Source organism: Neopsephotus bourkii, unplaced genomic scaffold (genome assembly GCF_033783945.1).
Source record: "Neopsephotus bourkii isolate Nb327-2 ecotype Australia unplaced genomic scaffold, CSIRO-AGI_Nbou_v1 NB_272, whole genome shotgun sequence".
NCBI lineage: Eukaryota > Metazoa > Chordata > Aves > Psittaciformes > Psittacidae > Neopsephotus > Neopsephotus bourkii.
In genome coordinates this window covers 4,364,147-4,391,368 of record NW_026900781.1, presented here as the reverse complement: position 1 = coordinate 4,391,368, position 27,222 = coordinate 4,364,147, and the positions used below count along the sequence as shown (strand labels likewise).

Sequence of the window (27,222 nt, the reverse complement as noted above, 5' to 3'; positions counted from 1 at the left end):
TTGGAGAAATGGAAAACCCGGCTGGACACAGCTCTGAACATCCTGCCTCCACTTTCAGCAGTGTGAGGTGGACTAGATGTTCTACAGAGGTCCTTTCCTATCTCAGCCACTCTGTGAGATGATTCTGGTCTTAAAGGACATCTTAAATTGTTGAACTTAAGCACATCGAGAACTTAATGTTGAAAACGGGAACAATGCAAAATGAAGATGGAAATTAGACTTTTTTTTTTTTTGAGAGGAAAACAATAATGAGTTGATACCTTTTAGTTTTGACAGAATGAATGTTTTATTCTCTAACTTCTCTGCAGAGTTATGATCTGTAATTTCAGCTCTGAACAGCAAGTCCAGCTGCCTGCTTTTTGGTGGGAGCAACTGTGTTTATGTCCCTTTCTTACAGGGGCTTGCTCATTGACCTTTCTCATAAAGGAGATTGTAAAACTGCATGGCAATCTCTTCCTGTACTTGGCTTTAAGATAACTCAGTGTTTTAATTGGCATAGAAACTACTGGAAATCTAACGGTCAGTGACAGTGATACGTAGAGGGTCATACTAGAAAGCTGGGTTCTTTTCTTTGATCAAAGAGCAAGTTAGAAAATGAAATTAATTTAATTTAAAAAATTGAGACTTAAAGGCTGTATTCATTCTTTTGGAGAAGTAATCTTGAGGTGTTTATTTTAGGGAATACATAGTAAAGACGACAAAATGGAATGTACAGATTGCATCTGCTGTGGGTTAATTTTGATAGTCAAGTCCTTGCTTGACTCTATGACCTGAGATGTTCTGCTTCACCAGAGCCAAAAAGGGGTAATTTGAAAAAATACAGTTCATAATCTGAGAAAGAACAGCAACTTTGACTAATTTTCTTCTGTAAATTTACTCACTGTGATGACACATCTGTTTTGGATGCTGTCTTGTAAATGAGGATATCACATCAGATTTTTAGATTGACCCATCCATGGTATGGCAGAACTTACCCAGATGTGAAAAAGAAAATTTAGTCTACCAACACTCAATCACTTTTTGCATGAACTGTTACTGTCTTTTTTTTGTTCTCTGTCACTAGGAATGAGTAAAACTTGCTATTTGAACCAAATAATTTATCTTCATTTTGTCAGCACTCCCAGGTTGTTCCGCTCCTTGGTGTGGCTGATGGAGTGGTAAAATACTGCCGAGGTAGGATGTGCATCACAGCGAGAGCTTGGTGGATTAGTTGTTCTTTGTGATACATAGAATTTAAAACATTAGGAACTCTGCTGTCTTTGTGCCGTTTCAGTCACATAAGCTGCCTGCTGGCAAACTGACCGGTGCTGTAAGAGGATATGCAACAGCTGCCTACCTTGATGTGGGGAAGGAGGAAATCTAGAATTTAGCAGCCCAGGCTAGGTCAAAATCAAGTTCAGTTTGTAGTCAAACATGCTGTGAAGTTGTTAGTACTGTAAAGATAGCAGTACTGTCTCCTGATCTAGGATGAAGAGGGCTGCCAGCCACACCTGGAGCCTCTGGGGCCCTGCTATTTGTGATTCTCTCCTTACGTGCTTTTATCTGTGACTTTCTGCTGATTTGGAGCCTCCTTTCTGTCTGCTTCTAGGAATAGTTGCTTTTGGATCTGTAAACCATGTTTCCTGTTTCTTGGGCGCTTGTTGATTATTTTGATTACTCTGAGGTTTAGTATGTGGATGAGGTTATTGTATTAACTTCTCCAAGGTTACCTAAGCATTTTTTTATGTGATACTGGTAATTTAATTTTCAAAACTGAACCTAATTAATTTTTGACTGATAAATTGAATACTTCATGTGAAGTCAGCGTTACAGTTGCTTGTAGGGCGAAAGTAACTTCTCAGGGTTAATCTGGACAACGCTGGGACTTCCTTAAAGTGAACTAAAATACCCACAGTTTACATAATGTACAGAACTATCTTGTATTACAGTAAATGTTTAGGATCCTATGTTATTTCTCATTATTGGACTCTTTAAGCGCAAGTCGTTTTACCTCCTCTGGGTCTGGTTGTCTCCTGATAGCTTTTTGTCAACTTTCAGTGTCCTTTGGAATTTATATAATATTTTTATCACCCTAAATGGATCCAGAGTACATTTATTACTTTGGGGGAATCCAGCTGTATGTTTTTATACATGTATGGAACTAGGTTAAGGAACTACTTCAAAATAAGAGACTTTACTACTTCAGATCTGACTTCTCTCATAACTAATTGCACTAATTGAACAAGTAGTTAGATGTAAGAACCATTGTGCCATAGGCAGTGAATTAAAAATATGGAGTTAAGATTGGTGTTGACTTTTGTTAAGAAGGGATTCCTTTAGGGGCATGAATACTCAAGACTAATGCTCATGTGTGCCTGAGTATTTAAAACTTACTGCCATCTAGTTTGTAGCTCTCTGCTGTAGTTTCTGAAGTGTTTGCCTATTGATCTTTGTCACTCATTTTTGAAAGAATGTACAAGTAAGTTGGTTCCCATGAGTCACCTGTCAGTCCCTTGGCACTGCACTGGTGTAACTCAGCACAGGTATTTTGCATAGAGTCCAGGAAGGTTTGGTGTGCCGGGGTGAGAAATCTTGAACCACAGACGTGTGCTGACAAGAAAACTTGCACTCCAGAAACTTCATTGGTGTAATTCCAAGCATGCTGTCCTTTCTTATAGGTGTCCTGTATCCAAGGAAAACAAAGATTGAGATGCTGTGACTTAGGCTGGAAATTTACTGAGCAGACTTTGGGTTGCAAGCCCGGTCTTGCATCATTACAGTGCTCCTACACTGAGATAACACTGGCATGGCATTGCAAGTGTTCCTCCTCCTCCCTTTTCACTTCATTTGTATCAAATCTGATTAATTACATCTTCCTAGAGAGCTTGACTGTATTCTACATGCTCTGCAAGTAAGGAGTAACTCTTCTCCCAGTTCTGATATAGCTATATATACCCGTGTACTACTCTTTCAGATTTTAACTGGTGTATCTCTTACTTTATGGCATTTACTGGAATTTCCTCCAAGGAAGTTCAACCTATCCTATTCTCCAGCTCCCTTAATGTTCTTCCTCCCCCCTCCCAATGCTTGTTTGTTTAGTAGACAATTTGGCAGACAGCTTGCAGCATTTGAAAGTTTTTCCTTTTTAAGTGGCTGTGCTAATTTCTATACATAGAGTGGAAGCCACTGAGTGGAACTAACATGATAACAGTTTTATTTTGAAGTTAATGACTTGTTCTTAAAAGAGTACTTTTTTAAAAATAGTCCTTAAATACAAAAGACAAAATCTCTAGGTTGTATTTTGCAACTGACTACTTTTTGATGGCTTTTGCTTGGGACCAAGCTTAAAATTATATGGGAGACTTATTTCCCTTGGTCCAGTTCAGTTTTAGCCTCACTAGTCCAGAGGCTGGAAGTCTCCTGAAGGGATGAAACACTGCAAGCAGCTCTGCAGCCAAATGGAGAGGTTATGCCCTATCATAAACAGTGTGAATTCAAACTATGACTTTCTTATTTGCTTCCTTTGTTCTTGATGGGTAATACTAAAAGTGAACCTGTGTTGGTGTGTTACATATAAATGCAATACAAAGAAACTGCATCAACAAATCTCTTAGGCAGCCAATCTGTCATCTTGTCCTTCCTCCCCCCACCCTGCCTGCTTGCCATCAGTTTGAAAGTTCAGTGTCAGACCTGTTTTATGACAGCCTTGTTTTCTTCAAAGGATGTCTGTGGTGAGACATCACTGACATGAACTGCAACTGAAAACCCCCAGCCTTTGCTCTGCGCTGGAGGCACCAGCCCTGCTGAAGTGGTATCTTTGGGAATGAGTGTAGGACAATGGCCAGTAGCTTTGACATCGGTTTGTAGGGCCAGGCTGGTATTAAAGCCTGTTGGTGGCAGGGCTAGCCTTGCCACCATGGCCATGGCTATGCTTCCCAGGGAATGGGAGGGAAACCGTCCAGCTACACCCAGCCACCCCAAAAACTTGCAGTGAGGATCCCCTGCCCCGCTTCTGGATTGTCTGTCTATTGCTTCCAAGTGTGAGTCCTGACTGCTTGTCAGTGCATTTTATGGAAGCTTTGTCTCCATAGCTTCCACCTTAACCAGGCAGGTGCAGCTCAGCCTTTGGCAGCCACTGGGATGGGGAGTGGCTGTGGCATGGGAGCTGTTTTCAGGGCTGCACAGGGACATATGTGGTGTGGTCCTCACCTGAGGCAGTTTAGCAGTTGAGATGAAAACTGGGCGCAGTTTCCTGAAAATAACTATTCATATTTCAACATGAAGCAGTAACTGGAGCCTTCAAAGCTTAGTACAGTGCAAAGGCATTGCTTCCAGTAAGAAGTAATTGTTTCATATCTGGTGGAAAAAATTGCAATAGAAGGATCTAGGGTGATTCATTTCCTATGCAGCATAGGTGTAATTCTGTTGGTTTGAGGCCTGAAAATTTGCTTATTCTTTGGTTTAATTCTTGCACAACCGTTGTAATGTCCTTCCTCTTCTATTACAAAGAAAATATGAAGTACTGCACCAGTGCATGAGAGCAACACAAGCTGCACATTTTAGCAGTGGCCACTATACCAAGAGCAAGCCCGATGGGATGTAGTCTGATCCCACGGTGTGTGAGTAGGCTGATGAACAGAAAATGGAATAACATCAAAAGGTTGTGCACTTACTTCAGTGCCTGAGTTATGCAAACAGTGGTGGCTGTAGGATACTCTGACCTTCTGGCAGGTCAGCTCCCCACAAGTTATCTAATGAAAATGAAAGGCAATTAGTACCTTAAGATTATAATCCTCCTTCAGTAAAAATGATCTGCCAGAAGAAACCACTATTTTTCATTGCTACGTTGTGCTGCTTGCTGGGTTCGCTTCACATCACTGTGTTTCATTTAAAAGCAGATGAACATGTTCTTCTGTTCACACAGGACTAAGGTGAGAGAAGTGTGAATTGCCACACTGGGGTGAGGTGAAGTGCATCAGTGCACGGTTCCACTAACACAGGAGGAGCTAGCTATGCATGCTCTAACAGTTGAGCATACCTGAAAGATAATGTATTCCTTTCCGTGGGTGTTAGAGAAGTTTATTTTCTTTTACATGCGAGTAGTTTAGTTCCCAGCTATTTCTTTATCTCCCTGTTCTTTTCTTAAATCCCCTTTCAGTGGTTTTATACTGTCAGAATTAACTACTGAAACACTGTGTGGTGTTCTGCAGTAACAACTGGGAGGCATTCCTGACGCTTGCATTCTTGTTTTCAGCATATTCAACCTGGGAAGGGAAAGCCATTGCCAGGTTTCTCTGGTTTGGGTCCTCCTTTAAAATAAGAATCTTGGATTCTTGCAACTTGGCCATCCACATTTTAATTTTCATTTATTTATTTATTTATTTATTTATAGCCAAACTTAAGTCTTGTGGTTAGATATTTAAGTATTTGCAGTTCATGGCTTCCTTGACACCCCTGATGCTTCTGAGAGAATTGTGAAAATGGAAAACCAATGGAAACAGTATGGTTTAATTAGACTTGAAAGAACTTCACCAGAATAACAGTCAGCCTTTGGCTTTCAGGGTCAAAACCTAATGAGGAGGAGCTGCAGATGATCATAATTTCGTTTTAAGTTGGTAATTGTCAGGTGCCTTGTATTGAATTATAAACCTGATTAAGAAATACAAAGGGGATTTTCTTTTAATATTCATCTACAATAAAGCCAAGCAACTTTACTGTAGCTGAATGAATAATTTTAGTATAGGAGCTAGAGAAGAATTGCCCTCTGTCAAAACTATAATAAGCTGATACCTGAAAAGCTGAAAAATAAGATGATGGCTTAGGAAACACAAACTGGTTTAGTGGAAAGGATCTTTTTGTCCTCTTTTTAATACAGTTGCCATTTTCTGAGAAGAAAATGTGGGGCTTTTGTGTTGGAGTAGATTGATTTCTGTTAGCTGTTTTGTCATCTGCTTTAAAATGCATCTTTAAATGTTACCTTAAATACCAGCTGCTTGTCACTCAAGTAATAATCCTGATTAATAAGGACTGATATTTCAGACTTCTGTTCTTCCCTGTGTTGGTTTTACAATGTGTTCAATTTTCAAGGCACTATTTCTGTGTATATTTTTTATATGCTATAATCTAATGAATGAGTTATGTGTAAAACTTAATTTTGAGGTCACGTTTTCATTAAAGTGCACCATTCCTCTGTGTAGGGTAGTATGGAATGTACACTTTTGAAAAGAGAAGTAATATTTTTGGGATGAGTTGAGAAGATGTTTAGATCTCCCCTTGTAAGGACATAGTTTGTTTTTTTTATGTGCAAGTAGTTTAGTTCCCACCTGTTTCATTATCTCCCTGTTCTTTTCTTAAATCCCTTTTCAATGGTTTTACACTGTTGGAATCAACTACTTGAAACCAAGCGTACAGTGGTACAAAATATTGGCATCTGTGTGTAGATTGGGGTAAATATTTCTTCATGGAAAACTGACACCCCTCTCCCTTCCAGGAATTTGAACTGCAAACTAATCTCCTCACTGCTTGACAGAAATAGGTATGAAATGAGGACTTGTCACTAGGAGTCCAAAGGCAGGGACTCTGGTGGTCCCCTTGCATCTTTTTGCTGACTTCAGGTGTTTCATCGCTTGTAAGCATACCTGCAGAGCTCAGCCCCTCTCTTGCAGAGAGCTCCTTACCTCTCTTCTCTGCACCTCTCCCCATTTTTCAGCCTCTCCCAGTGGTAGCTGTAGTGTTTGCCATGCCCTCTGCCGGGTGCAGCCCTCTGGTAGGTACTTGGAGCTCTCCACGTACCAGAGTTAATTATTTGGGCATGTTCAAAATAAGAAGCCTGCAACTCCTGAGCATATGAATATTTCTGCGCATTCACCCCAAGGTGTCTTTCCTTGCTGCTTCTCTTGTGTTCCTTCCTTATCAAGCTCCAGCTTAATTTACCCTTTCACGTAAGATGTTTGCTTTCTTCTCTGTACCTCCTGACCTCTGGAACAGCTTTCCTGCCCCAGAACCTCAGCTTTTAAAGCGTAGTTTTAAGTGACTGCTTAATTTTGAAGATGTGGAAGAAAGCCTGTGGAAAGTGTGTGGGGATTGGTAAAGTGTCTGTGCTACAGCTTCCTTGCTGCGGTAAAAATTTATCTGTGTTCCTGGGTAGTTTTGCATCCCCTCCCCAGTAATATCAGCATTGTGGTGACATACAGAAAAGCTGCTATTTTATCTGCCCCTAGCAATTGTAATATCTTCTAGAGACTATGCCAGGCTTAGTCATCTGCCCTAGCTTAACTTGCTCAACATAGTCCTTGCCCTGAGACACAGATGGAAACACAGCTGAGTGCTAAGGCACATTTCTTTGGCTTGATGCTTAGTTCACTGTCAGCTGTCACTTAATACACACAATTTACTCCTTGCTATGCTTGCTTATTTCCAATCTTCCTGTTTTTCCTGCCCAAGTCAACCTTAAACTGCAGTTTCTTTCCAGCTCCTCATCCCGGTTTCTTTTTGGAATAAGTTATCTTCTGTTGCAATCTCAGCAGGCTTTGTCCCAGGTTACTTTTGCTCTCATTCCAAGTTAAACTTTTGTCCCTTTGTATGTAAATCAGACTGCTACTGCTCTAATATACCCTGAATGCCTGCTATAGGGGAGCAAGGGACTTGCGTGTGTCTCAGACTTTCCAGGAGATGGCATGTGCATAGCCTGGGCAGGCGCAAGAGCTGTGGTGCTTGCAGTTTGAAATGGAATTTAGCTATTAATGTTAATAATGAAAATGTACTGACTGAGCTTTTCCAAGGGTTTTTAAATTTGGGATTTTCAGGGAATAGAATATGTCCAACTCCGATCATCCTTCTGTCAAGTTTTACATGCCTGCTAAAGCATAATGGGTGCAGGAATGTTTCAGACAAGGGGTTTTCAGAAGGTAGCACAGATAATGTGATTTTTCTTAGGTCTGTCTCTTGCAAACAGTGCAACTGTCTCGTGTCCAGTAATAAAGCTAAGAGAGACACCTAGCAGAAAAATTTCAATGCACATAGTTTGGCAAAGTTCTGCTCAATGATATTATCATTGGAAAGAATTAGAGGATGTCTTACTGCTTCTTTCCTCAAACCTAGAAATATATGGTTTGTAGAAAACGAAGCTTTGGTGTGACATGGTGCAGTCCTCAGAAACTGATGCTGGCTGTCCCCACCACAGCACTTCCCTCTCTGCTATCTCAACCAAACCCCGTGCTGGCTGTTACTTTAATACTTAGCACTGTGCTATCTGTTAAGCTCTTACAAGGTAGCACTGACCTTTGTTTTTCTGTTTAATTGGTGTCAGTTTCTTTCCCCAATAACTTAAGTTGATTGCTGTGTGACAGGAAGGCAAAGTCGCTTGAACACCGAGCAGATGCCCCTAGGAGCATGGGGGATGTCCCATGGCTCCCACTCAGCAGCTCTTTGTGCATAGAAGTCATCCACAAGGGATTATCATGCAGAAAACTCACTCGTGTTTTGGAGGAGGACTAGGTTTGCGCTGGTTGTGACCTGCGCTGGTCCAGCTCCCTGCCTGCTCGGATGCGGGCCATCAGTCTGGTGCTGCCCACACCAGGGGAGCAGGGAGAGTGCAGGGGTGAAGGGAGGGTGTAGAAGAGGTGGTAGCAGTGACCTGTTAGGCCCTGGCAGCAGTGAAGTGAAAGCAGCCCATTAAGGGGAATAGGCTGTAATTCCTAATTTGCATCTTTTCCATCCCTATTTTCAATTCATGAAAACCATCTGCTCTTTCCCTAGTTTTCCAAAAGCATACCTGCCTCCAAGCTCTTCTTAACACTTAATAATCCCTGAGACTGAGTATTGTAAAGTGAATTGCATCAGGTCCTGCCTACTTGAAAATACTTAGCTTATCCTAGGAGTTTTTAAACTATTTTCCTATGGAGACAAGTGTTCTTATGAAGGCATTTTTGTGGGTTTGCCTCTGCTGTTAATTGTGGTAGCTATGTTTGTTTCTAATTTTTTTTTCTTCCTTTTTTATTTTTATTCTTTATAATAAAAAGAATTGAAGCTAAAAAGCTTAAAGGTCATAACAACATCGGAGTCAAGGTGCCACCTGGTTTTAGTGATCTGCACTGAACAGTGGGTCTGTAGTTGTATCTATGTCAGGAATTGCTCATAGTTTTGGAAGAGAAAATTGCGTCAAAACAGTTGATGCCACATTTTTTGTCTCCAGTAAGGGGTCAGCTCAATGGAATGCTTTCCTGTTACGTCTGTGTTTCTTACTGGATATATGTATCTGTGGCTTTACCTGTCCAATTCTGCACGTATTTTGTGTTCCTTTCACAATCCCCTTGAAAAGTCTGTCTTCCATTTATTGCACTCAAGTTTCATGTCACTGAGAAGTTCTTAGTCCCTATGCTTCCCACCTTCCCCAGTCACTGGGAAGCTTTGTGCTGGTGTCCTTTGACTTACTATGTCTTAGCAGGTCCCATGTACTGAGGAGATTCTGCACGCTGTGATTGATCGAACAATGCAACTAAATTTGTAAACAATACCTGGAGTATAGAGTAGCAGAAGTAAGTTATGCAAACCAAGACTATTTTTTTCAAGGGTCACTGATTCTGATGATTGCTGAACACAGATCTTGAGATTTCTGAAGGGAAGTCTGATGTCAGGAAGCACCATGAATAAATTTGTAGATCTGGAAGAGAGACACTCTTGGGAATTACCCAGGATTTCTAATGCGAAGAAAAAGACACTAGAAAACCTTTTGCCAAGGAAGAAGAAATTGAGAGAATATTCCACTTCAGTCCTGCATCTTATCAGTTATGAAGTCTGTAAAACAGGAAGGGGAAGAGAGCACTTGCTGAGTGACGTGTAACATCTGGCCAGAAATTAAACATTCCCCAGGGTTTGCTAAAATTGCCTCTTGGTGACTTCATCAAGCTCTTTTAAACTCTTCTAAAATACTTCACTCTATATCTCTCTCAGGCTTTCCATATGCTTTGTGCTCTACAAAATAACTACCTTTAGCTCTGTCTCTATCATCTGGTATTTTTCCAGATGCCAATCAATAGTCCTGTGCTGCCCATAGGTACAGTATGCTGGTGAGACCAACAGGAGTGTGTTGTTTGTAACATCTTCCAGCACACACGGGCTTGTGCTGCTATGCACAGCCAAAGGATGCTGTTTATGGTCTTACACTACCAACCTGATTATTTGAAGTTCACAGGAGAAAGTTGTGTTTAACCACAAAAATAGGGGCAAAATACCGTTGTTTGTCTCTCACTAACAAGTTGAGACAAGAAGTTTTGATGTGTAGTCCAAAACTAAATTTCTCATCTGATGGAGAGAGCTGCTGCAAATCTCTGGATTTAAGTCTTTAGCAGTTCCCCTCCTTCTCACACCTGGTTTTGAGATTCTCTTTTATCTTTAATTGTATCCCTTTGGCCTAGTCTTCCCACGCCCTGAATTGTTCCCTTTTCACCCCTCCTTCCTTTTCTGGGATAGTTCTCAGGGTGGAAAAACACTTACTTAAAAAAGTGTGAAATGTATTTCTCCCTGTGGAAGAGCTGTAATCTTAATTTAATCCAATTACGTTGGCTAAACATATTAGCTGGATGCTTTTGTTAACAGTTGACCTTTTTAAAATCTGTGTCCTTGGATTACAGAGCCAATGTCTCAGGGAGAGGAGCAGCCCTGTTTTATGCCATTAGAATCTGCCTTCCACGGGCTGCTGGGAGTGCAGTACCTGTGCTGGTTAGAAAGATGCAGTTAGTTAAGTTCTGCCTGTCACTGATGAAATCAGCACCTTGTCCTTCACACAAAATATAAAGAATGGCTTGAGCGCACTCTGTGCTTGCTGTTACACTGTGGGCTTTATGTTTTCATGTGCTTTAACTTGTCTTTTGATAAATTTGAGGTTTGCAGAGTCCAATACAAAGATGTTAGTTGCCTACTATAAATAAATACATATACATTAATTTTAGAGTCTTCTGTTGGTCACAGACCCAAAGTAAAACACACAAGTTAAATCTGTAAATACAGAAATACCTGTCTACAACAACAGCAGGGCTGAATATGGTGGAGCAGAATATGACCCAACCTTTTGGGGCAAGTCTGAAGAGCAAGCAAATAAAGTACTCTGAATTAGTCTACTACCTAATTAAATAAACACCATTCTTCCAAAACAGTTACTTGACTAAACTTCATTAGATGTAAAACTTTTTTTCTCAGTTTTCCTTTGTCATCCCAGGTAGTGTTCTTTCTATTGTCAGGATAACAAATATCCCCAGTTTTTATTTCAGTAACCTGAGCAGCATGGCAGGGTATAGAATTGTTTCCAAAGATAGCAGATTGTATTTCTGCCTAGGAACAATATTCATATTGCTGGTGTGTTTTGTTGCCATTTGGGTGTTGCATAGTTTAACAGTTTCATTCATTATTGTTATTCAAGATATACACAGCTTTCCTTTGAGCTGAATGAAACATTTAGCTGATTTTTCAGGCATCGTCTTTCTAATACTACTTTTGTTTCACCTTACTTTTATATAGGCAGCTTCAATGCAAAAATGCTAGCTTATGTGAAATAAATGTAGTGCTTGTGCTTTCAGTGAGGACAAAAAATGTCGAGAAGCAGAGAACAGTTATCCAGTGTTACTCTTGATGTCATGTCTCTCATTTCATTGATGGAAAGTTTATAACAGTGGAAGCTACTGGTCCTCTCAAAGCCATCCTTTCAAATGGTGAATTTAAAACATTACTTGCTATAACACTGCCTGTGCACAAACTTGTATGTACATAAGGAGGTTTTCAAAAGAAACAGCTTTGTTGGGTGCATCCATGCATGTGCTTGAGAGATTCACTTTGTTTTTCTTAACTGCAATGCTCTGAAGTGAGGGTAGAAATCTTTCATGTGTTTAAAAAGGTCTAAACTAGGCTGAAGCAGACCATAAAACTGTCACTCAGCTTTGCAACTTAGTAAAAAATGAATTTTCAAATAAACCACCCATCAACCTAGCCCTTGGGAGTTACCTGTTTTAAGTCTACCTTAGAGTTCCAGTAAATATTCAGATTCTATTGTAATGAAAATGGGGAATGAATCTGTACTGATACCCTGCTGTGAAAAGTTCACTGCTCTCTTTCTGCCATATAGCCTCAATATTGTGTTTGATGAAGTGAAATACGTTTCTTAAGAATACATTGATTTAAAAATAATACTGTTTTCTTTTTAACAGGCAAAACGAAGGCTAGAGCTAGGAGAAAGTGGCCACCAGTATCTTGCTGAAGGACTAAAGACTCCAAAAGGGAAAGGAAGAGCTGCAACAAGAAGTCCAGATAGTCCAAAAAGTAAGGAAACTGGTAACACGCTGTATGTTACTGGGTTTTGTTTTATTAGCTTGAGACCAGAGCAAAATAGTACAACAGGCTGCATTACATAGCCAAAAGTGTGTTTATTACTGTCCTCACCTGCATGAGCATGCATCTTACCCAATTCCACAGCCAGGCAGTGGGCAACGTGTTAGCAGTGCACAGTGGTTGGTGCAGACCCGCTGAGAGGCTGCAGAGGCTTGTGGCTGCTAGGTCTGTTCCTCTGCCTGCCAGGCAGCCTTCAGCCTCTTTGTCCATGATTTTCTCTTCAGCCAAGGACATGAAGTTGGGGATTCTTAGGAGAGGTAGATGCTGAGGAATGAAGGTAGTATGATGGGTTCAAACACATGGTTATTAGGCAAGGCTAATCAGGCCAGCCTTCTGTGCTGAAGTTCCAGCAGCTGATTGGCAGGACTTCTTCCCCCAGGCAGGCATTTGTAAAGAGACTTAGCTATGTATGCTAAATGCTTTTTGTGGGCTTTGAGCTGCCTTCTCTCCCTGCAGTAATACTAGATTATTACTGCCACTGCTTAGTTGCTGCAAGTATTAATTTCTGCACATCTGTATTGCTTCAGGCAGTAGGTTCCTTGCAACAAGAGTTGTGGGGTGCAGCCTTGCCATCATGTTTAGAGGATTTCAGCAGGACAATTGGGTTTGCAGAGGGAGGTGAACAGGGAGGATTGAGGGAGCAGTAGCAGTGATGGCAGAGCAAGAGATGTGAGGAAGGGGTAAGTACTTGTCCCTCCTCTCAAGTCAAACTGCTTGTTTCTATTGAGACAATTAAGAAAAGTGAAATTAGTTAAAGATAAAAACATAAAGCAGACAGGTTAAACAGCCACAGTTGTTTCAATTAAACTAAAATTCATTAAGCTAAGTGAAGTCCGTTTTAAATTAAAGTGTATCCTCACAGAAGCTGTGTACCATTTGGAGCGCAGGATGATGCTGCAGTGTTGATAAGTCTGTACAGAGAGCTTCTTGGTTCATGACCAAGAGGAGCATGTGCCATTTTAAGTGGGGGTCAAGTAGCCTCTTGCCGTTATCACTCTGCTCCTCTTATTCTTTTCCAAACTCAAAGGAAAAACAAGCAAACAGAAACCACCATGCTCTAAATTCACAAGGTCACCTAAGTGGTAATAATATTCCTCCATTTCCTAGTGCAGGCAAGCCCTGAACCTACCAAAGACTGAGATACAAGTAGCTGGTTCTCTTTGCAAACAGGTTTGTTTTTTCATTGAAAAGCTATCATATTCTTCAAAATATTTCAGGGTAGTCTGAAGGTTTGCTTTCAGGTAGGATTTCAGTTTTGACTGATTTATGCAATTGAATGTGGGGCCTGAACCTTGAAAACATGCAAATGATCACCAGATAACTTAAGATCCAACCTGCATAATACTTGAAGTGAACGAGAGTTTTAAGATGTACCAGCCCAGAGGGCTTCTAATAATGTTTGGCTCATTTCCCTTGACACAAAGGCCTTGAAAACTTAGAACTAGAAATTATTCTAAGTGTTTAAACTCTTAAAAGAGCATCTATTAAGTGCATAGATGCTACATTTGTGCATGAAAACAGCAAGTTGTTTAGTAAGATCCAAGCCCTTTGCTGGCTTCTAATTTGGAAGAAGTGGATACTTCTGCCCAGTTTGAGCACTGTTTGTTTATGAGGAAATTATAATTATAAATTATATCAGTCTCCAATAATTCACTTGAATTTTCTGTAAGCTGTGGAGTCTGGCACTGATGGAATCTGTCATTGTGTTCACCCACTGAAGTACACCTAAGTCCTGCTTAATTGCATGTGAAACACTTATCTTACAAGAGGGGAAAATCAAACCCTGATGAAAGCTGGCTATCAGCCTGATGAAGGAGTGTCATAGGGGAATTTTTGGTATTGCTGCCAGAATAAATAGGTACTAAAAATACTATGAAGAATTCACATAGTGAAAGCCTAAGTAAAGTATTGCTATATGTATAAGTCAGACTAATGGAAGTATTTGCATTAAAGAAAAATGTTTTATTTGCTCATGTACCTGTGACTTTTGGAAAAGTACATCTTGAAATACAAATAAATACCCAGTAGTAAGTTGTGTCTTAATGCAGAGGTTTGAGAGATTTCTTCAGTAAAAATGAAAGAAATAACTGTAATATAGAATCATAGAATCATAGAATAGTTAGGGTTGGAAAGGACCTTAAGATCATCACATCTTGCCCCAACCTAGCCTTGAACACTGCCAGGGATGAAGCATTCACAACCTCCCTGGACAAGAATCGACTATATCTTCTCACTTCTGGATGCTGCTTTCAGAACCAAAACGAGGAAAACTGATTTATTTTTTTTTTCTTTTTCTTTCTAAGCTCCAAAATCTCCTTCAGAAAAGACTCGGTATGATACATCACTTGGCCTTCTTACAAAGAAGTTCATTCAGTTGCTGAGCCAGTCTCCTGATGGGGTCTTGGATTTGAACAGAGCAGCAGAGGTCCTCAAGGTGCAAAAAAGGAGGATTTATGATATCACCAATGTACTGGAAGGCATCCATCTCATTAAGAAAAAATCCAAAAACAACATTCAGTGGATGTGAGTATTCATTATCCTTTTCCATTCCTGCTGGCTGATTTCACTGTCACAGTGCAGTGGTGTCTTTCTTCTCCCATTTTCCAAAACCGTGCTCCAAGCAATCATCCCAAATGCCTTCCCTCAGGATAAAGCTTTGTTTTTCTGTTAAGACAGGTGTTCAGTGTATAAATAGTGTTTGTCAGGGAAATTAGAAACTAGCATTTTGTCTGAATACTGGATTAACTCATTTGGTTCTGCAAGCGGTGTAAGTTTTTTGGTATGCATCTTTACTTAGTGCTTTCCTTGGTTGTCTTCAGAATGTGGTTAGAGGGTAGCTAGGAGCAAGGTTTTGAAAGTCCTTAGAAATATTCAACTCTTCCATCTAGTGGCACTTCCAAAATGTGGTGTTGTGATAAAAAGATGCTTTTTCTGGAAAGCATTCTTTTTTGACTCTCTATGGACAGGTTTAGGAAGAAAGGGCTAAGAACTTGATCTGGAGTGCAAAACCCTGCCTCTTCCCTTTCTCATAGCATAGGGTCAAGTCTTACAAATGCTGAAAGAGTGTCTTCCTTCTTTGTACCCATAGGGGCTGCAGTCTGTCAGAAGATGGTGGCATGCTGGCACAGTGTCAAGGCCTCACAAAGGAGGTGACCGAACTGACTCAGGAAGAGAAGAAACTGGATGAGCTAATCCAAAGCTGCACCCTTGACCTCAAGCTGCTAACGGAGGACTCAGAGAATCAGAGATATCCTTTTTCCCAAAACCTCAAAGCTGGCCAGTCTCCTTGCTGTGTCTTGTAATATAATACTAGGAGAACTCCTCTATGTAATGTGATACAAAGCATTAGAAATTTCAAGTTGACTAAGGGGTTTTAATGTAGTTGTATCTAGAAGTGACTTAAGCCATTTGCACCTGTACTGCTTCTGGAATGTCCCAAACACAAAGGAAAAAAGAAAAGGTGGTATATGAAGGGGCCCATTAACATCCATGCTTACACAGAGCAGAACCAAGAATCTAGCTCATTGAGTGAAAACATCCAACAACTCTGTGCTTTTTCAGCTTACTGTGATCTTAGAGCAAACCCTGTGCCTACCTGTGCAGCAATCGTAAAGGCATGAAGACAGGCTTTGCTAAGGTAACAGTTGTCTGTGTACTCATTACTTTTTAATTTTTAATTTCAAACTGATGTGTATATAAATTACAGGCACAGAGAGAAGTTTAGTTTAAAACTTGTAACAAATCTTCAGATTCCTCTGGTTGGAGAATCTAGAATAGCATATCCTAGACGTTTTGAGAGCTCATGAAACCTTTATTTTGGACTGATTTAATGTAAGAGCAATGCTCAATTGCATATGGTTCAGATGACTTACAGTGATTTGGCTGTTAATACCCCTTGTAATTAACCATTTCTCATTTTTACTAGATTTCCCACCTACTGGCAATGGAAGAAAGCATTTTATTAAATGCTGATGTGAAAACTTTTATTACTTTATGTACTGAGTAGTTCTTAAAGAGCGCCTAAATAAGGTGGACTTACTCTCTGTCCTGAAGGATAGAAAATACTATGGGAGTGTCAGTAAAAAGTATGTGAACTATGTAAATACTGTCTTTTGACTAGCTTTCATACACATCTTGATGTAAGCAGAGATCACCAAATGGCATAGGGAGTGGCTCAGCACTGCCTTCAGCTAAAAGCTTGATCCATGAAGAGATTTAAGCAAGACAAACCTGAGCATTACAACTCTCTATTTTTTCTTATAGTGCTGGTTCCTGTGGTAGAGATCTGGGCTCTGCCATTGGTGGCTCCCATGTGGAGGAGGGATCAGCATTAGTGTGTTGGCCTCATACTTTTATATTTAGGAGAATGTGTTCCCCAGATCCTTCTGTGACTCTTAAGTTTACAGATAATACTAGTGAGTATTGAGGAAGGAATGCAGAAGTGTGAAACTTTCTGAATGTGTCCTAGTACTGTCCTTTGCTCACCTCACTGAACACTGACGTGAGATGCCATACTGAATGCTCATGGAGCTGAGAAACCCCTTCCTTTGCCTAATTACTGAAGATGAAGATTTTGCTTTTGAAGGTTTTTTCTTTCTTACTATTAGGTAATGTGCTCTCTCATCCCCTTACAAACGGAATCGAAGTAAGCGATTGCTACCTTGAATGGCTGGGGATATGCCCAGCATTAGCATGGGGAGCCTTCAGCTACAGCAGTAAAATTGTTGTTTTATTTGAAAACCATGCAATCCTTTCCTTTGTTTGTATAGTGACAGCCACTGTTGCTGTAATTTGTATTCTGCCTTTGCAAACCTTACTAAACCTCACTAAAGGAATGGTAAAAGCCTTGGTGAAACCTGTTTGGGTAAAAGCTGACCTGTTGTTTTGTCTCTTGACCTCTTTGGCCCAAGTTAAATGTGAGATGTATTGGCGCTTTTTGCTTGGGCAGTCTGTCTTGCTGTATTGCATGGTAACAGTACACATTTACCAAAATGGTTCACACTTACACCCCCAAGAAGTATAATAATAAATTAGGCTTTTTATTTGCATGGCATAAACATTATGGTAGATACCTCACAGGTGACGAAACTAAAATGCTGGAAGTGCTTCATGTAATGGTGGTCATTTCAGTTATTTTCAGACTAAAAGCACTGTGACATCTTGGTTATACCGTTCAGTATGTGAGGTACCACTGTGAGGTAACCCACCAAAACACTACAAATTTATGTTGAATGGCAAAATATTCATTTTCACTCCACACTTGTGCAGAAACCAGCCTTTTGCACTGTCAAGTTGTTTAATTGTTTAAACAGTTGTTTGAAATAATTTTATGTATTATATATACATATGAATGTTGTATAAATATTTATACATTTATATTTTATATGTTGTATAAATGCTTACAGTAACCCCTAAAATGAAAACTGAAATAATGGTTTTGTTGATGACCTCAAAAATATATTGTGTAGGTATATCTATATCACGCAACTTAAAGTTCCTTTACATTTTTTCCTGTGATTTCCAGTTCTCTGCATTTTGATAGCAAGTGTGTAAAGAATTTTGCTTTGCGCAATCTGTGAGTAATTTCAGGTTGTTGGCGTTTGCTTGTGTAGCCTTATGTGTGTAAAGGAGAAGAGAGAAGTACTCAGCATAGAGAATACCTTTTGTCCCTAGGTAGTGGCTCCAGCTGTTAGACTAAAGGGAAGTTGTCACAGTTTACCTGCACTCACAACCAGCAGAGATGACAGAGAACTCTGGGGCCAAGAGCAATATAGAAAAAATGGAAAAGTAATTGAAAGACTTCTGTCTCTTCTAAGAGTCTGAGTATGTTGTAACCCAGGTTGGAAAACTCCTTAACACTGATTACATTAGCTTATGTGACGTACCAAGATATTAGAAAAATTAGTGGCCTTAAAGACCAAACTGTTATAGTTGTGAAAGCTCCTCCAGAAACAAGACTTGAAGTGCCTGACCCGGTGGAGGTAAGGAGAACCTGGTGTTTCCTGACAGCTTAAATATAATATTTGTGTAGATGGATAAAGTGTAAATGCTGCTCGAGTTGAATTATACTGGCATACAGTCTATGTTCACCTATTTTACAAACTTAGGGATGTTGGGTTTTTGTTGTGTTTTGTTGTTGCGTGGTTATTTTGGTTGTTGGTTTTGTTTTGTCTTTGGGGGGGCAGTTTTGGTTGAGGGTTTTTTGTTGGGTTTTTTTTGTTTGTTTTTATAAAAAGGAAGGGAAACTTTTAAAATCAATTTTCACAGGGCAGTCATTATTTGTTCCTCTTAATTCCAGCTTTCCTTCAGAGTAATCCACACTATTTACAGATATTCTCTCCTGCCATATTTCATGTGAAGAAGAGTTCTTCCTTAACAATTGAGATTTCCTGTTCTCAGCCATATAAAATCTTAAGAGATTCGGCTCTTTTCCCCCCACCACTTCATGTAGTTTTATTCATTAAGTGCACAGATAATTCGATGCCTTAAGCACCTTCTGACTCTCATTACTGATATCCTAATTTATTGCAACATGTTTTCATGTAGGATTTTTTCCTGAAGTATTACAGTTATTGCATAAACTTGTGGTTTACTCCTAGAATCCATTCTTGTCCATCCTTGTTCCATCATCATCTTTGCTTCACTGACACTCATGTTATACATCTCTGTAAAATATTGTACACTGTGCTAGTGTGCTTTGCTATTGTGAGGTCTGAAGGAGGTGGGGATTTCCTTTCCTATGTTATTGAAAGTACTTCTATTTCTGATGCTGGCTGTGTTCATCTGTGTCCCTCTTCTGTTGCCCATTGCTACTCAAGCCACATTGTGTCTCTCTCTTTGAGGGCTTGCTTTTTTTGTGTATGAGATGTTTGACTCACTTTTTCACCCTTACTTTGTTTCTTTTCCTTATCTCAGGTAGATGTCTGGGGTTACTTAGCTGCTTCTTTTACCTATGCCACAGTTGAAGAGAAAAAATTCTTCAGGTGGCTTTTCTTTGAAGATATCCTCAGGGAGTAGCTTTACTTTTCTTCATTCCTCTCATGGTTTATGAGCCACATGGTTCAGCTACTCCTGGGATTTTATCTCTTGGTGGCAAAAGTGTGCTGCTTTACAGTTCCCAGTTGTTATGACAGACCCAAGTATGTTAGGCAAACTGAAGTAATTTGTACAAACCACTGCTCTAGAGATTCAAAAAGTGTATCTAATTTCTTCACTCAATGAGCAATTAGGGATGGGGTTAACCCCGAAACTCCTATGTGTTGTGTTCATACTTGTGCGTTATTCCTTCATCCTTATCAGTTGCTTTTTTTCCAAAAATTATTCTTCAATTCCTTAGGCTCATTATCCTAATGATTTCCTTTTCTTTTTTTCTTCCTTTTTTATTTATTTTGGATTTTTTGTTCTCTGCCTTTGCCCTTGATTTCCCCTTTGAACCTAGGTGCGGGTTTTAGAAGAATAAATCATTTTGCTACAATGAGGAAGGGATGTCTTTTACCAGTATCTATAAATACACACTGTTATCGTTGCTTCTTTTCCTGTTTCTTTCCCTTGGGCATTATGCTTTGATTTTTTTTTTTTTTTTTAATTCAGTGAGATCAAGCACACAATCATTAATATTAGTGCCTAGACTTCTCTTATCCCCTATACCCCACTTATTTCATTTACAGCTTCAGGCAGTAAAGTTCTGTTTCTTTCTCTCATTTGCAGTTACAGTTTGGTGTCTTTTTTACACGCCCCAGCCACTCAAAGTACCTTCTCCAACTCCTGCTCTTTCCATCTCCTTTTTTCTAGTTATCTAAAGCACTGCCCTAAGCACACTTAAATGTTTTCTTTGCTCTGGGGCATCCCTGTTCAGTTGTTCTCTGTGTTTGTAAATGCTGTCTATTACATTACATAACTGCCAGAATGCAAATAGCATGAGGACTTCTGGATTATTGTGTCAAAGGGCACAATAAAATGTATCTGAAGCAAGTCTGCAAAGAGGTATATAAGGCCTGTGTTCATGCTTTTTAAAACCGTTAATGCAATACAGCTGGAGCAGGTTTATTTTTAACTAGTCATCTATGATTTTTCCATCATAACACAAAGAGCAACTTTGCAGATGTTCTATGTCTATATATGTCATCTTGTTTTGTTGCATCAATGCATTGAAGTTAAGAAAATGTAACTTCTTATGGGGAATTTTGAGTTCCTGTTATTCAGAACCACCACCAGAATTGCTGCCTTGAGGGGGCAGAAGGACTTACATAAGTAATTTTGGTAAAGAAAATGTCATCTGTTGTTCCTTTTTTATTATTTGGAAAGATTTTGCTGATAAACAGGGAAACAGCATATAGCTGTTTGTGTCCAGCGTGAATAAATGCTGAAAGTTGTTGGAGGAGTGGGACAGATTTTTGGCAGCCTTTTAAAGCAGAAACATTTACACAAATAGATCTAATAATATTGTTATGAGTGAAGCTTTGACGTTCATCCCATAGTTCCATTCCATCAGAATGCTCCAGGTTATTGTGGTTGTAAGAAAGTGTTAGAAGTTCAGTCCTTTACACCTCTCTGGTTATGATACAACACATAAAATGGTGGGCTTCTGAGATTTATGCACTAGAGACAGTGGGGGAATTCTTCACTTTTCTTCCAATCTACATCAGCCAAGTCTTACAAATCTTCAAAAAAGAAATGCATGGGGGGCTTCAGGCTCTTTTGACTGTGTATTCAAACATTCACACACCAGTAAGAATTCACTCTGTATTGTCAATATTCTGTTGTGTCTATTGGTATAACACCTAACTGATGTTTGGTGGGTTTTGGGTTTTTTAGCAGAGTGCATTGATACATTTATCTAGTACTCAAGGACCTATTGAAGTTTACCTATGCCCAGAGGAAAATGATGCCCTCAGTCCAATGAAAACCTATAGTCAGGACCACAATGGGAATATTTCCAAAACCATTTCCAAAGGTAAGCTTATATCTTTGTAATGCTAATGGCCATCCTTTATGCTCTCATTCAGGATTTCATTTTGAACTTCAGATATTCAGCTTTTGGTTTTTGGCTTTATTTTTTGAAGAAGTGAAAAGCTAAGGTATTGATTTTACACTGTGCCTTTCTGGTTTATCTAGTGGGAAATATATTCTCATAAGTTGTTCAAAACAAGTTTTCTATTTGCGTATCATGTGTAACCAAAGTTTAGGCAGTACTGAAAAAGGAAACAATTTCGTTCTTTTTTGTATTTTCAAATAGGGCAGTAGCAGCAAAGATTCACCTTGATACAAGAGGGAGAAATCCCTGTGTATGGGCATATGCATCTACACAGTGACATAGTATCACTGATGACATCTCTTCCCTAGAAAGTTTTCCCTTTGACTTGAATTCCACCAAAAAATGGGCATTTCTTACTACACCTGCTTTCCACTCCTGTTCCCGCTCTCCCCAGTATTTGTTTAAACCTTGTAAAATAAAATTGTAGTAGAAAAGTCAGTGGTGACATGACAGCAACATGAGCATTTCTGAGAAAGCCTTTTGTAACATATCAAAAACAAGCTAGAAACTGCATGGAGGCTATTTCTTGCCTAAATAATGCTTTATGAAAGGCCCTTTATTTAGTGGCTACTTTGACCTGTGTCTGATACTTCTAATGAAATGAAATGCTTTACCTTTTTTTCTCTCCCTCTTTACAGAAGTGGTTTCTGCTAACTCAGGACAAGGTGACTGCTCAGTAAATATGGCAACAATCTCTCCACTGGCTTCTCCAGCCAACCTTCTACAGCAGACCGAGGACCAAATTCCCTCAAACTTTGAAGGACCATTTGTGAATTTATTGCCTCCTCTGCTTCAGGAAGATTATTTGCTGAGCCTTGGGGATGAAGAAGGCATCAGTGACCTCTTTGATGCTTATGATTTAGAAAAGCTTCCTTCGCTGGTGGATGAGTTTATATACAGCTGATTCTCTAAACTTCTGTCTATGTCTAAATTATGTTTTTAATGGAATCAAAAAACCTGCCATCATTCAGAGTTATCCCCTCCTTACTATAAAAAAGCATTATTAAATAAACTAGGCTCTCAAACAGTGCTGATATTTTAGTTAAATTCTCCCTAAAATCTATAAACAAGTGATGGCTTTTACATCAAGGCCTTCTCCTTGACCCTCAGCTCCAGCACCCTGTGAGTCAGCAAGCGCAAGCAGGTGACTGTAAATGTTTTGTCTTCACGCTCCTCCAGTCTCTGCTTACTGTGACAAGTGGGCTTACGGGGAAGGGCTCAACGAACTGGTTTAGTCCTAAATTACAATTTTCTAATAGTATTTTCAGGTCGTGCCTTCTGCAGAGAATGCATGTCTTTTGAGTGTCACAACATGGATTGTACCTGCAGTGAACATAAATATGAAGTGATGCGAAAGTGTGAAATGGGGTTCTTCAGCTACTTGTGGGAATGTTTAAATTGCTGTCATAATGCTCATTTTGAGCTGTGTATATGTCTCATTATGAGGTCAAATACTTATGTCCTTAAGAGCTTTTAATAAAAAAAATACACTGTAAATATGGTGTATATTGCAAATATTGAAAAGTATAAAGTTCTGCCACTTCTCGTAGTAATCTCAGATTTTTAAAAATGCTTGTGTGTGCGCGTATGAAAGTAGTTTTTGTTGGTTTTTTTTTTTTTTACTAGAACGAAGATGCACAGTTCAATTTTACTGCCCCAGTGTGCATTAGAACTGGTACATAAATTTTTGTGGTACTAAGTGGGGCTTTGTGTTAAGTGCCTACTAGAGATGCACTGTGGGTTTTTCCCTGTATGGAAAACACTTATGCCAAGCTTTGTTTGTTCAATATATCAGATTTATCTCAGTGGGTTTAGCTTCCTCTGCTTACAGCTTTTTATAATTCTCTTCGCCAGCAAAATGGAACTGATTTTTTTCCAAAGTACATAACTGTAAGTACCACATCAACTGAATTGCATTTATTTTTTGAAGATCTTTGGTAGTATAGTATAGTACCAATATTTATTTTTTGAACGTGAGAGGAATTCTAAGAAGTCTTAAATAATTTTTTTTTCTTAGTGTAAAATATGTTGCCATGTTCTGGGCTAAATTAATGTAATGTTGATTAGATGATGCCCATATAATCCTTTTGTTTGCATTACTGTTGTGCTTATCTGACATACTCAGAAAATTAGTACTATTTGTACTGTAGTAGAGCATGATGTATGCAGGTTTTCTGGTACCATTGAGTTGCTGCTATGAAAGCTCACACATGAAAGGCAAGAAGTCACAGTACTAATAAGAAAACTGTATGACTGTGTGAGTTTTGGAATATAACAGATGTATAAAGGGCAACACAAAGAACTGTTAAACAGTGTTAAGTGTGTGTTTATATGTACAAATGTGTGCATAGATCATTCAGCAGTTGTATTTAAGTTGATGTATGTTCTCAACTCACACTTTAGTTATCTAGCAGTTTTGTACAATAGAATTAATTTGTAAACACTGCCAGAATATTTTCTAGCTGGTTTGTAATTTTTTAAGAGTTTTTTTTTTTAGATGTGGATCTGTAAATAAAATTGTAGTATTTAAAGTCTTGTAGAAGAGGAAAGTAAAAGTTGTGTGAGCATGAAGACTTGTGAGACAAAGGGGCACTTTTATGAGGAAGAGAAAATGAAGACTAATGCAGACCATCTTTTTCTTTTTTTTTGTATAAAATTAACACACTTGTCCCAATGTGTGTGGGCAAAATACTAACCTACCTTAGCTTTGCATTGTATGCTAGTTTAAGAAGAAAACACAAAATAAACCTCTGTAAAATACTGTAAAAAAAAATACAAAACAATAATAAAAAAAAAAAAACAAAACCCCCAAAACACAACAACAAAAAGCTTTTATGGTGAGTTTTGTAAATAGATTTATTAAAGGATGACCTGTTCTCTAGCTGTGATCTTACCACTTCAAATGGATGTAATTTGAATAAATTTTGTATGGTAATGAATCAATAAAAAGGATTTTTTAAAGAGTTGAGATTTGTATACAGCTATCTAAATTCTTCTTGCTCTTGGTGCCTATCATGCTCCTTCTTGGAACCTAACCTAGCTGTTACTATTTTCATTATTAGTACTCATACTCATTTGACACCAGATAGGTTTCAATCCCATTTTTTTTATTATGCTAATAATAATTTCAGCAGGGTTTTTTTAAAGCTAGAGTGAAACAAGAATGAAAGACATATGTAAAAGAGACACACAGTAGGAGATCCAGAAGTTGGGATAACACAAGTCCCTCCTATATGAATTATGAACAGACTTCTTGCAAAATTCATAAGAATTGGTTATTCTAAGATAAAATCACAGAAAGAAATTATTGAAGATCTGTTTAACCTTCCAATTGATAATTGCCTGGAACTTTCCTAACAGTATTCTTGAAACAAAGGAGTTCTGTTTACTTGAGTGATCTCCAACAGTCTCATGCACCAGATGTGCATTTATAAATTTGTACTCCCTCTCTATTCTTGGTGCTGCACCTTTCTAGATGCACAGCTATTGGTTACTAAAAGGAAAAAAGCCATCAGGACATAAAATCCCAGTAATATGGGTGTTCGCTTAAATGTTACTTCTGAACAAGTTGTACATCTTGTCATCTTCCCTGCGCACAAGGAAGAGGCTATTTTCTTTTTGCACCAGTCCGTACTCTTTAACTTCTGCACACAGCAGTACTGAAAGGAGGATTACAGAGACAATCCTCTGTTCTTCTATATTCCCAATAAAGAATAAGGAAGAGCTAGAAGACTTGTTCTCTGATCTCCTTTAGAAGCAGAGATGACAGTAAATCTTTTTGTCCTGTCCATCATAGCTCCCTGGCCTGTCTTGGGTTTTCTGTTTTTTATCTGCCCAAAGCACTGATTTGTCCCTAGAACTTGCTACTCATAGCCAGTTTTCATGTCATTTCTCTCTTCCTCCTCTTGCTTTCTGCATCTGCCTTGTGAACTTCAGATTTGCCGAGTTACAGGAGGAAATAAAACCCCAACGGCCGTTAAAATACCTAATTCTGCTCCCCTAAGCTAGCATGGTGTGTCTCAACGTTATTCAGTGTACAACTATTAGACAAAGGAGGTTTTACAGTGGCTTGCATGTACTGCATTCCTTGGCTGCAAGCAGATGGAAAAGGATTCTGAGAAATCTGTCAAAAATCCAGCCTGAACGATAGGCAACTACGCACTCTTTAACACGTGAATTTAAAAAAAGGGGGCTTCATGCTCTTGAATCTACAGTGGGAACTCATCTACCTGGAAACGCCAGATGCTATCATTCTATTATTTTTGACTTATGCCTGAAAGAATAAATTCCACCACAGTCTTGATGCAGACATGGGCATTTTCATAGTAGAAATAAAGTATGAAAGATATGTAAGGTACTTCTTGTAGCATGAAATATTGCTACATGTTTAAAAGCACTGAATTTAGCAGTATAAACTGTTTTCTATTTTATCTAACAGAAAAATGGGTTGCTATAAATTCTGAGTGGCGCTGAATGCTGATCAGCCAAATTTACCTAAACTCTAGGAATTGAGGAAGAAATATGATTTCTCATATACAACTGTAGGACTCTCCATTTTTTTTCCTGTGTGCCTTCCCACTTACTTTTACACCCAGAACTTCATGTTATTAGAGATTTGGGTTGTCATGTAAAAATTGGGCCCTCAGTTCCTGGGTTATTTGCCTTCCCTAAGGGTGTTAGTTGAAACGCTCTAAAACAACTAAGGATGTGTCTTCTACTAACCATGAGCTAAACCTGAGGTTTGTATTTTATTTTTCTAGCAGTTTTTGTATTATCCAACTACCAGCAACTCCTGCAAAACCTGGAATGACTTAAGATGGTAACCTAGCCGGAGTCTGGTATCTTCTGAGTCTACCAACCCTGTAGAGCTGGAAGCAAGGTATGCAGGCAACGTGCAAAGGATGTGCTCTGGAGCTGTTCTTTCGATATCCAAGGAACTGAGGAATGTATATTGCCAGTATAAGGCCAGAAGTGAGACTTGCACTGCCAGCTGCTGTCTCTTACAAAGTGCTTTTCTCACATAGATATAGATATACTTCCTTCCTGCAGTCAGGAGGTGGTAGGGACTCATCTGCTTCCCTTGCTATCAGTTGCACTACCAGCAGTCCGTGTGCAGCCTTATTTGTTATTATGAAAATGCTGCAAAGTAATTTAGAATTGTGAGCCTCAAAAGCACTTATAGAGTGCCTCCCATTTGTGGCTATATCTTGGAACTAAACAGGACTGTGCTGGCACAAGGGCTGCTTGATATTATGACTTCTTGGCAGCGGGACAAAGTAAGGACTCACTGGATCATGCTGAAACTGATCAGCATGGCCTATTTATGTCACTAGGTATGGGACTCATGGGTTATTCCTGCCTGGGAGCCACTGTTGGAGCTCACTGCCTCCCGTTTAATGAATAGCATTTTTCAATCTCACGTGGAGATTTTTGGGTAGGCCTTGCAGGCTATCTATGCTTTGTTCTTTTAGTCAACCATAAAACATCATTGATGTCTGCCCAGTTCTGTTTAAGCAAACACTTGGCTAGTCAAGATAACTGTGGGGTAGTGCAGTGCTTCAAGAACAGAAATGTTTAGCTGTAGGACTGCATGTGAAATACTTATAAAACTAAACACAGGAAACTGAAAAGAAAAAGAATCAATAAGCTTATCAGGAAGCAGTTAAAATACTGACTGGTAATATCTCATTACATACTGACGTACTAAGGACTGCTTATATGATACTATAAGAGAAGATGTCAAAAACAGATGAATGTGACTACTGATTTTGAAGTGTTTTCCTCCGTTCTCTTCTGGGCTAAAAGTACTGCAAAAATAATGAATTACACAT

General features: G+C 39.1%; 1 protein-coding gene across 1 annotated transcript in view; it reads left to right on the top strand.

Annotated features, from left to right (window-relative positions):
* E2F3 (E2F transcription factor 3) overlaps positions 1 to 24,357 on the top strand; it is a 42,996-nt gene extending 18,639 nt beyond the window's left edge. Inside the window, exons 2-7 of the mRNA XM_061346398.1 lie at positions 12,177 to 12,288; positions 14,661 to 14,880; positions 15,446 to 15,606; positions 18,226 to 18,338; positions 21,172 to 21,310; positions 22,030 to 24,357. Of these exons, the coding sequence (XP_061202382.1) occupies positions 12,177 to 12,288; positions 14,661 to 14,880; positions 15,446 to 15,606; positions 18,226 to 18,338; positions 21,172 to 21,310; positions 22,030 to 22,295 (1,011 nt within the window). The 3' untranslated portion in view covers positions 22,296 to 24,357. The remainder of the gene's footprint in view (positions 1 to 12,176; positions 12,289 to 14,660; positions 14,881 to 15,445; positions 15,607 to 18,225; positions 18,339 to 21,171; positions 21,311 to 22,029) is intronic.
* The last annotated feature ends 2,865 nt before the right edge of the window (positions 24,358 to 27,222 follow it).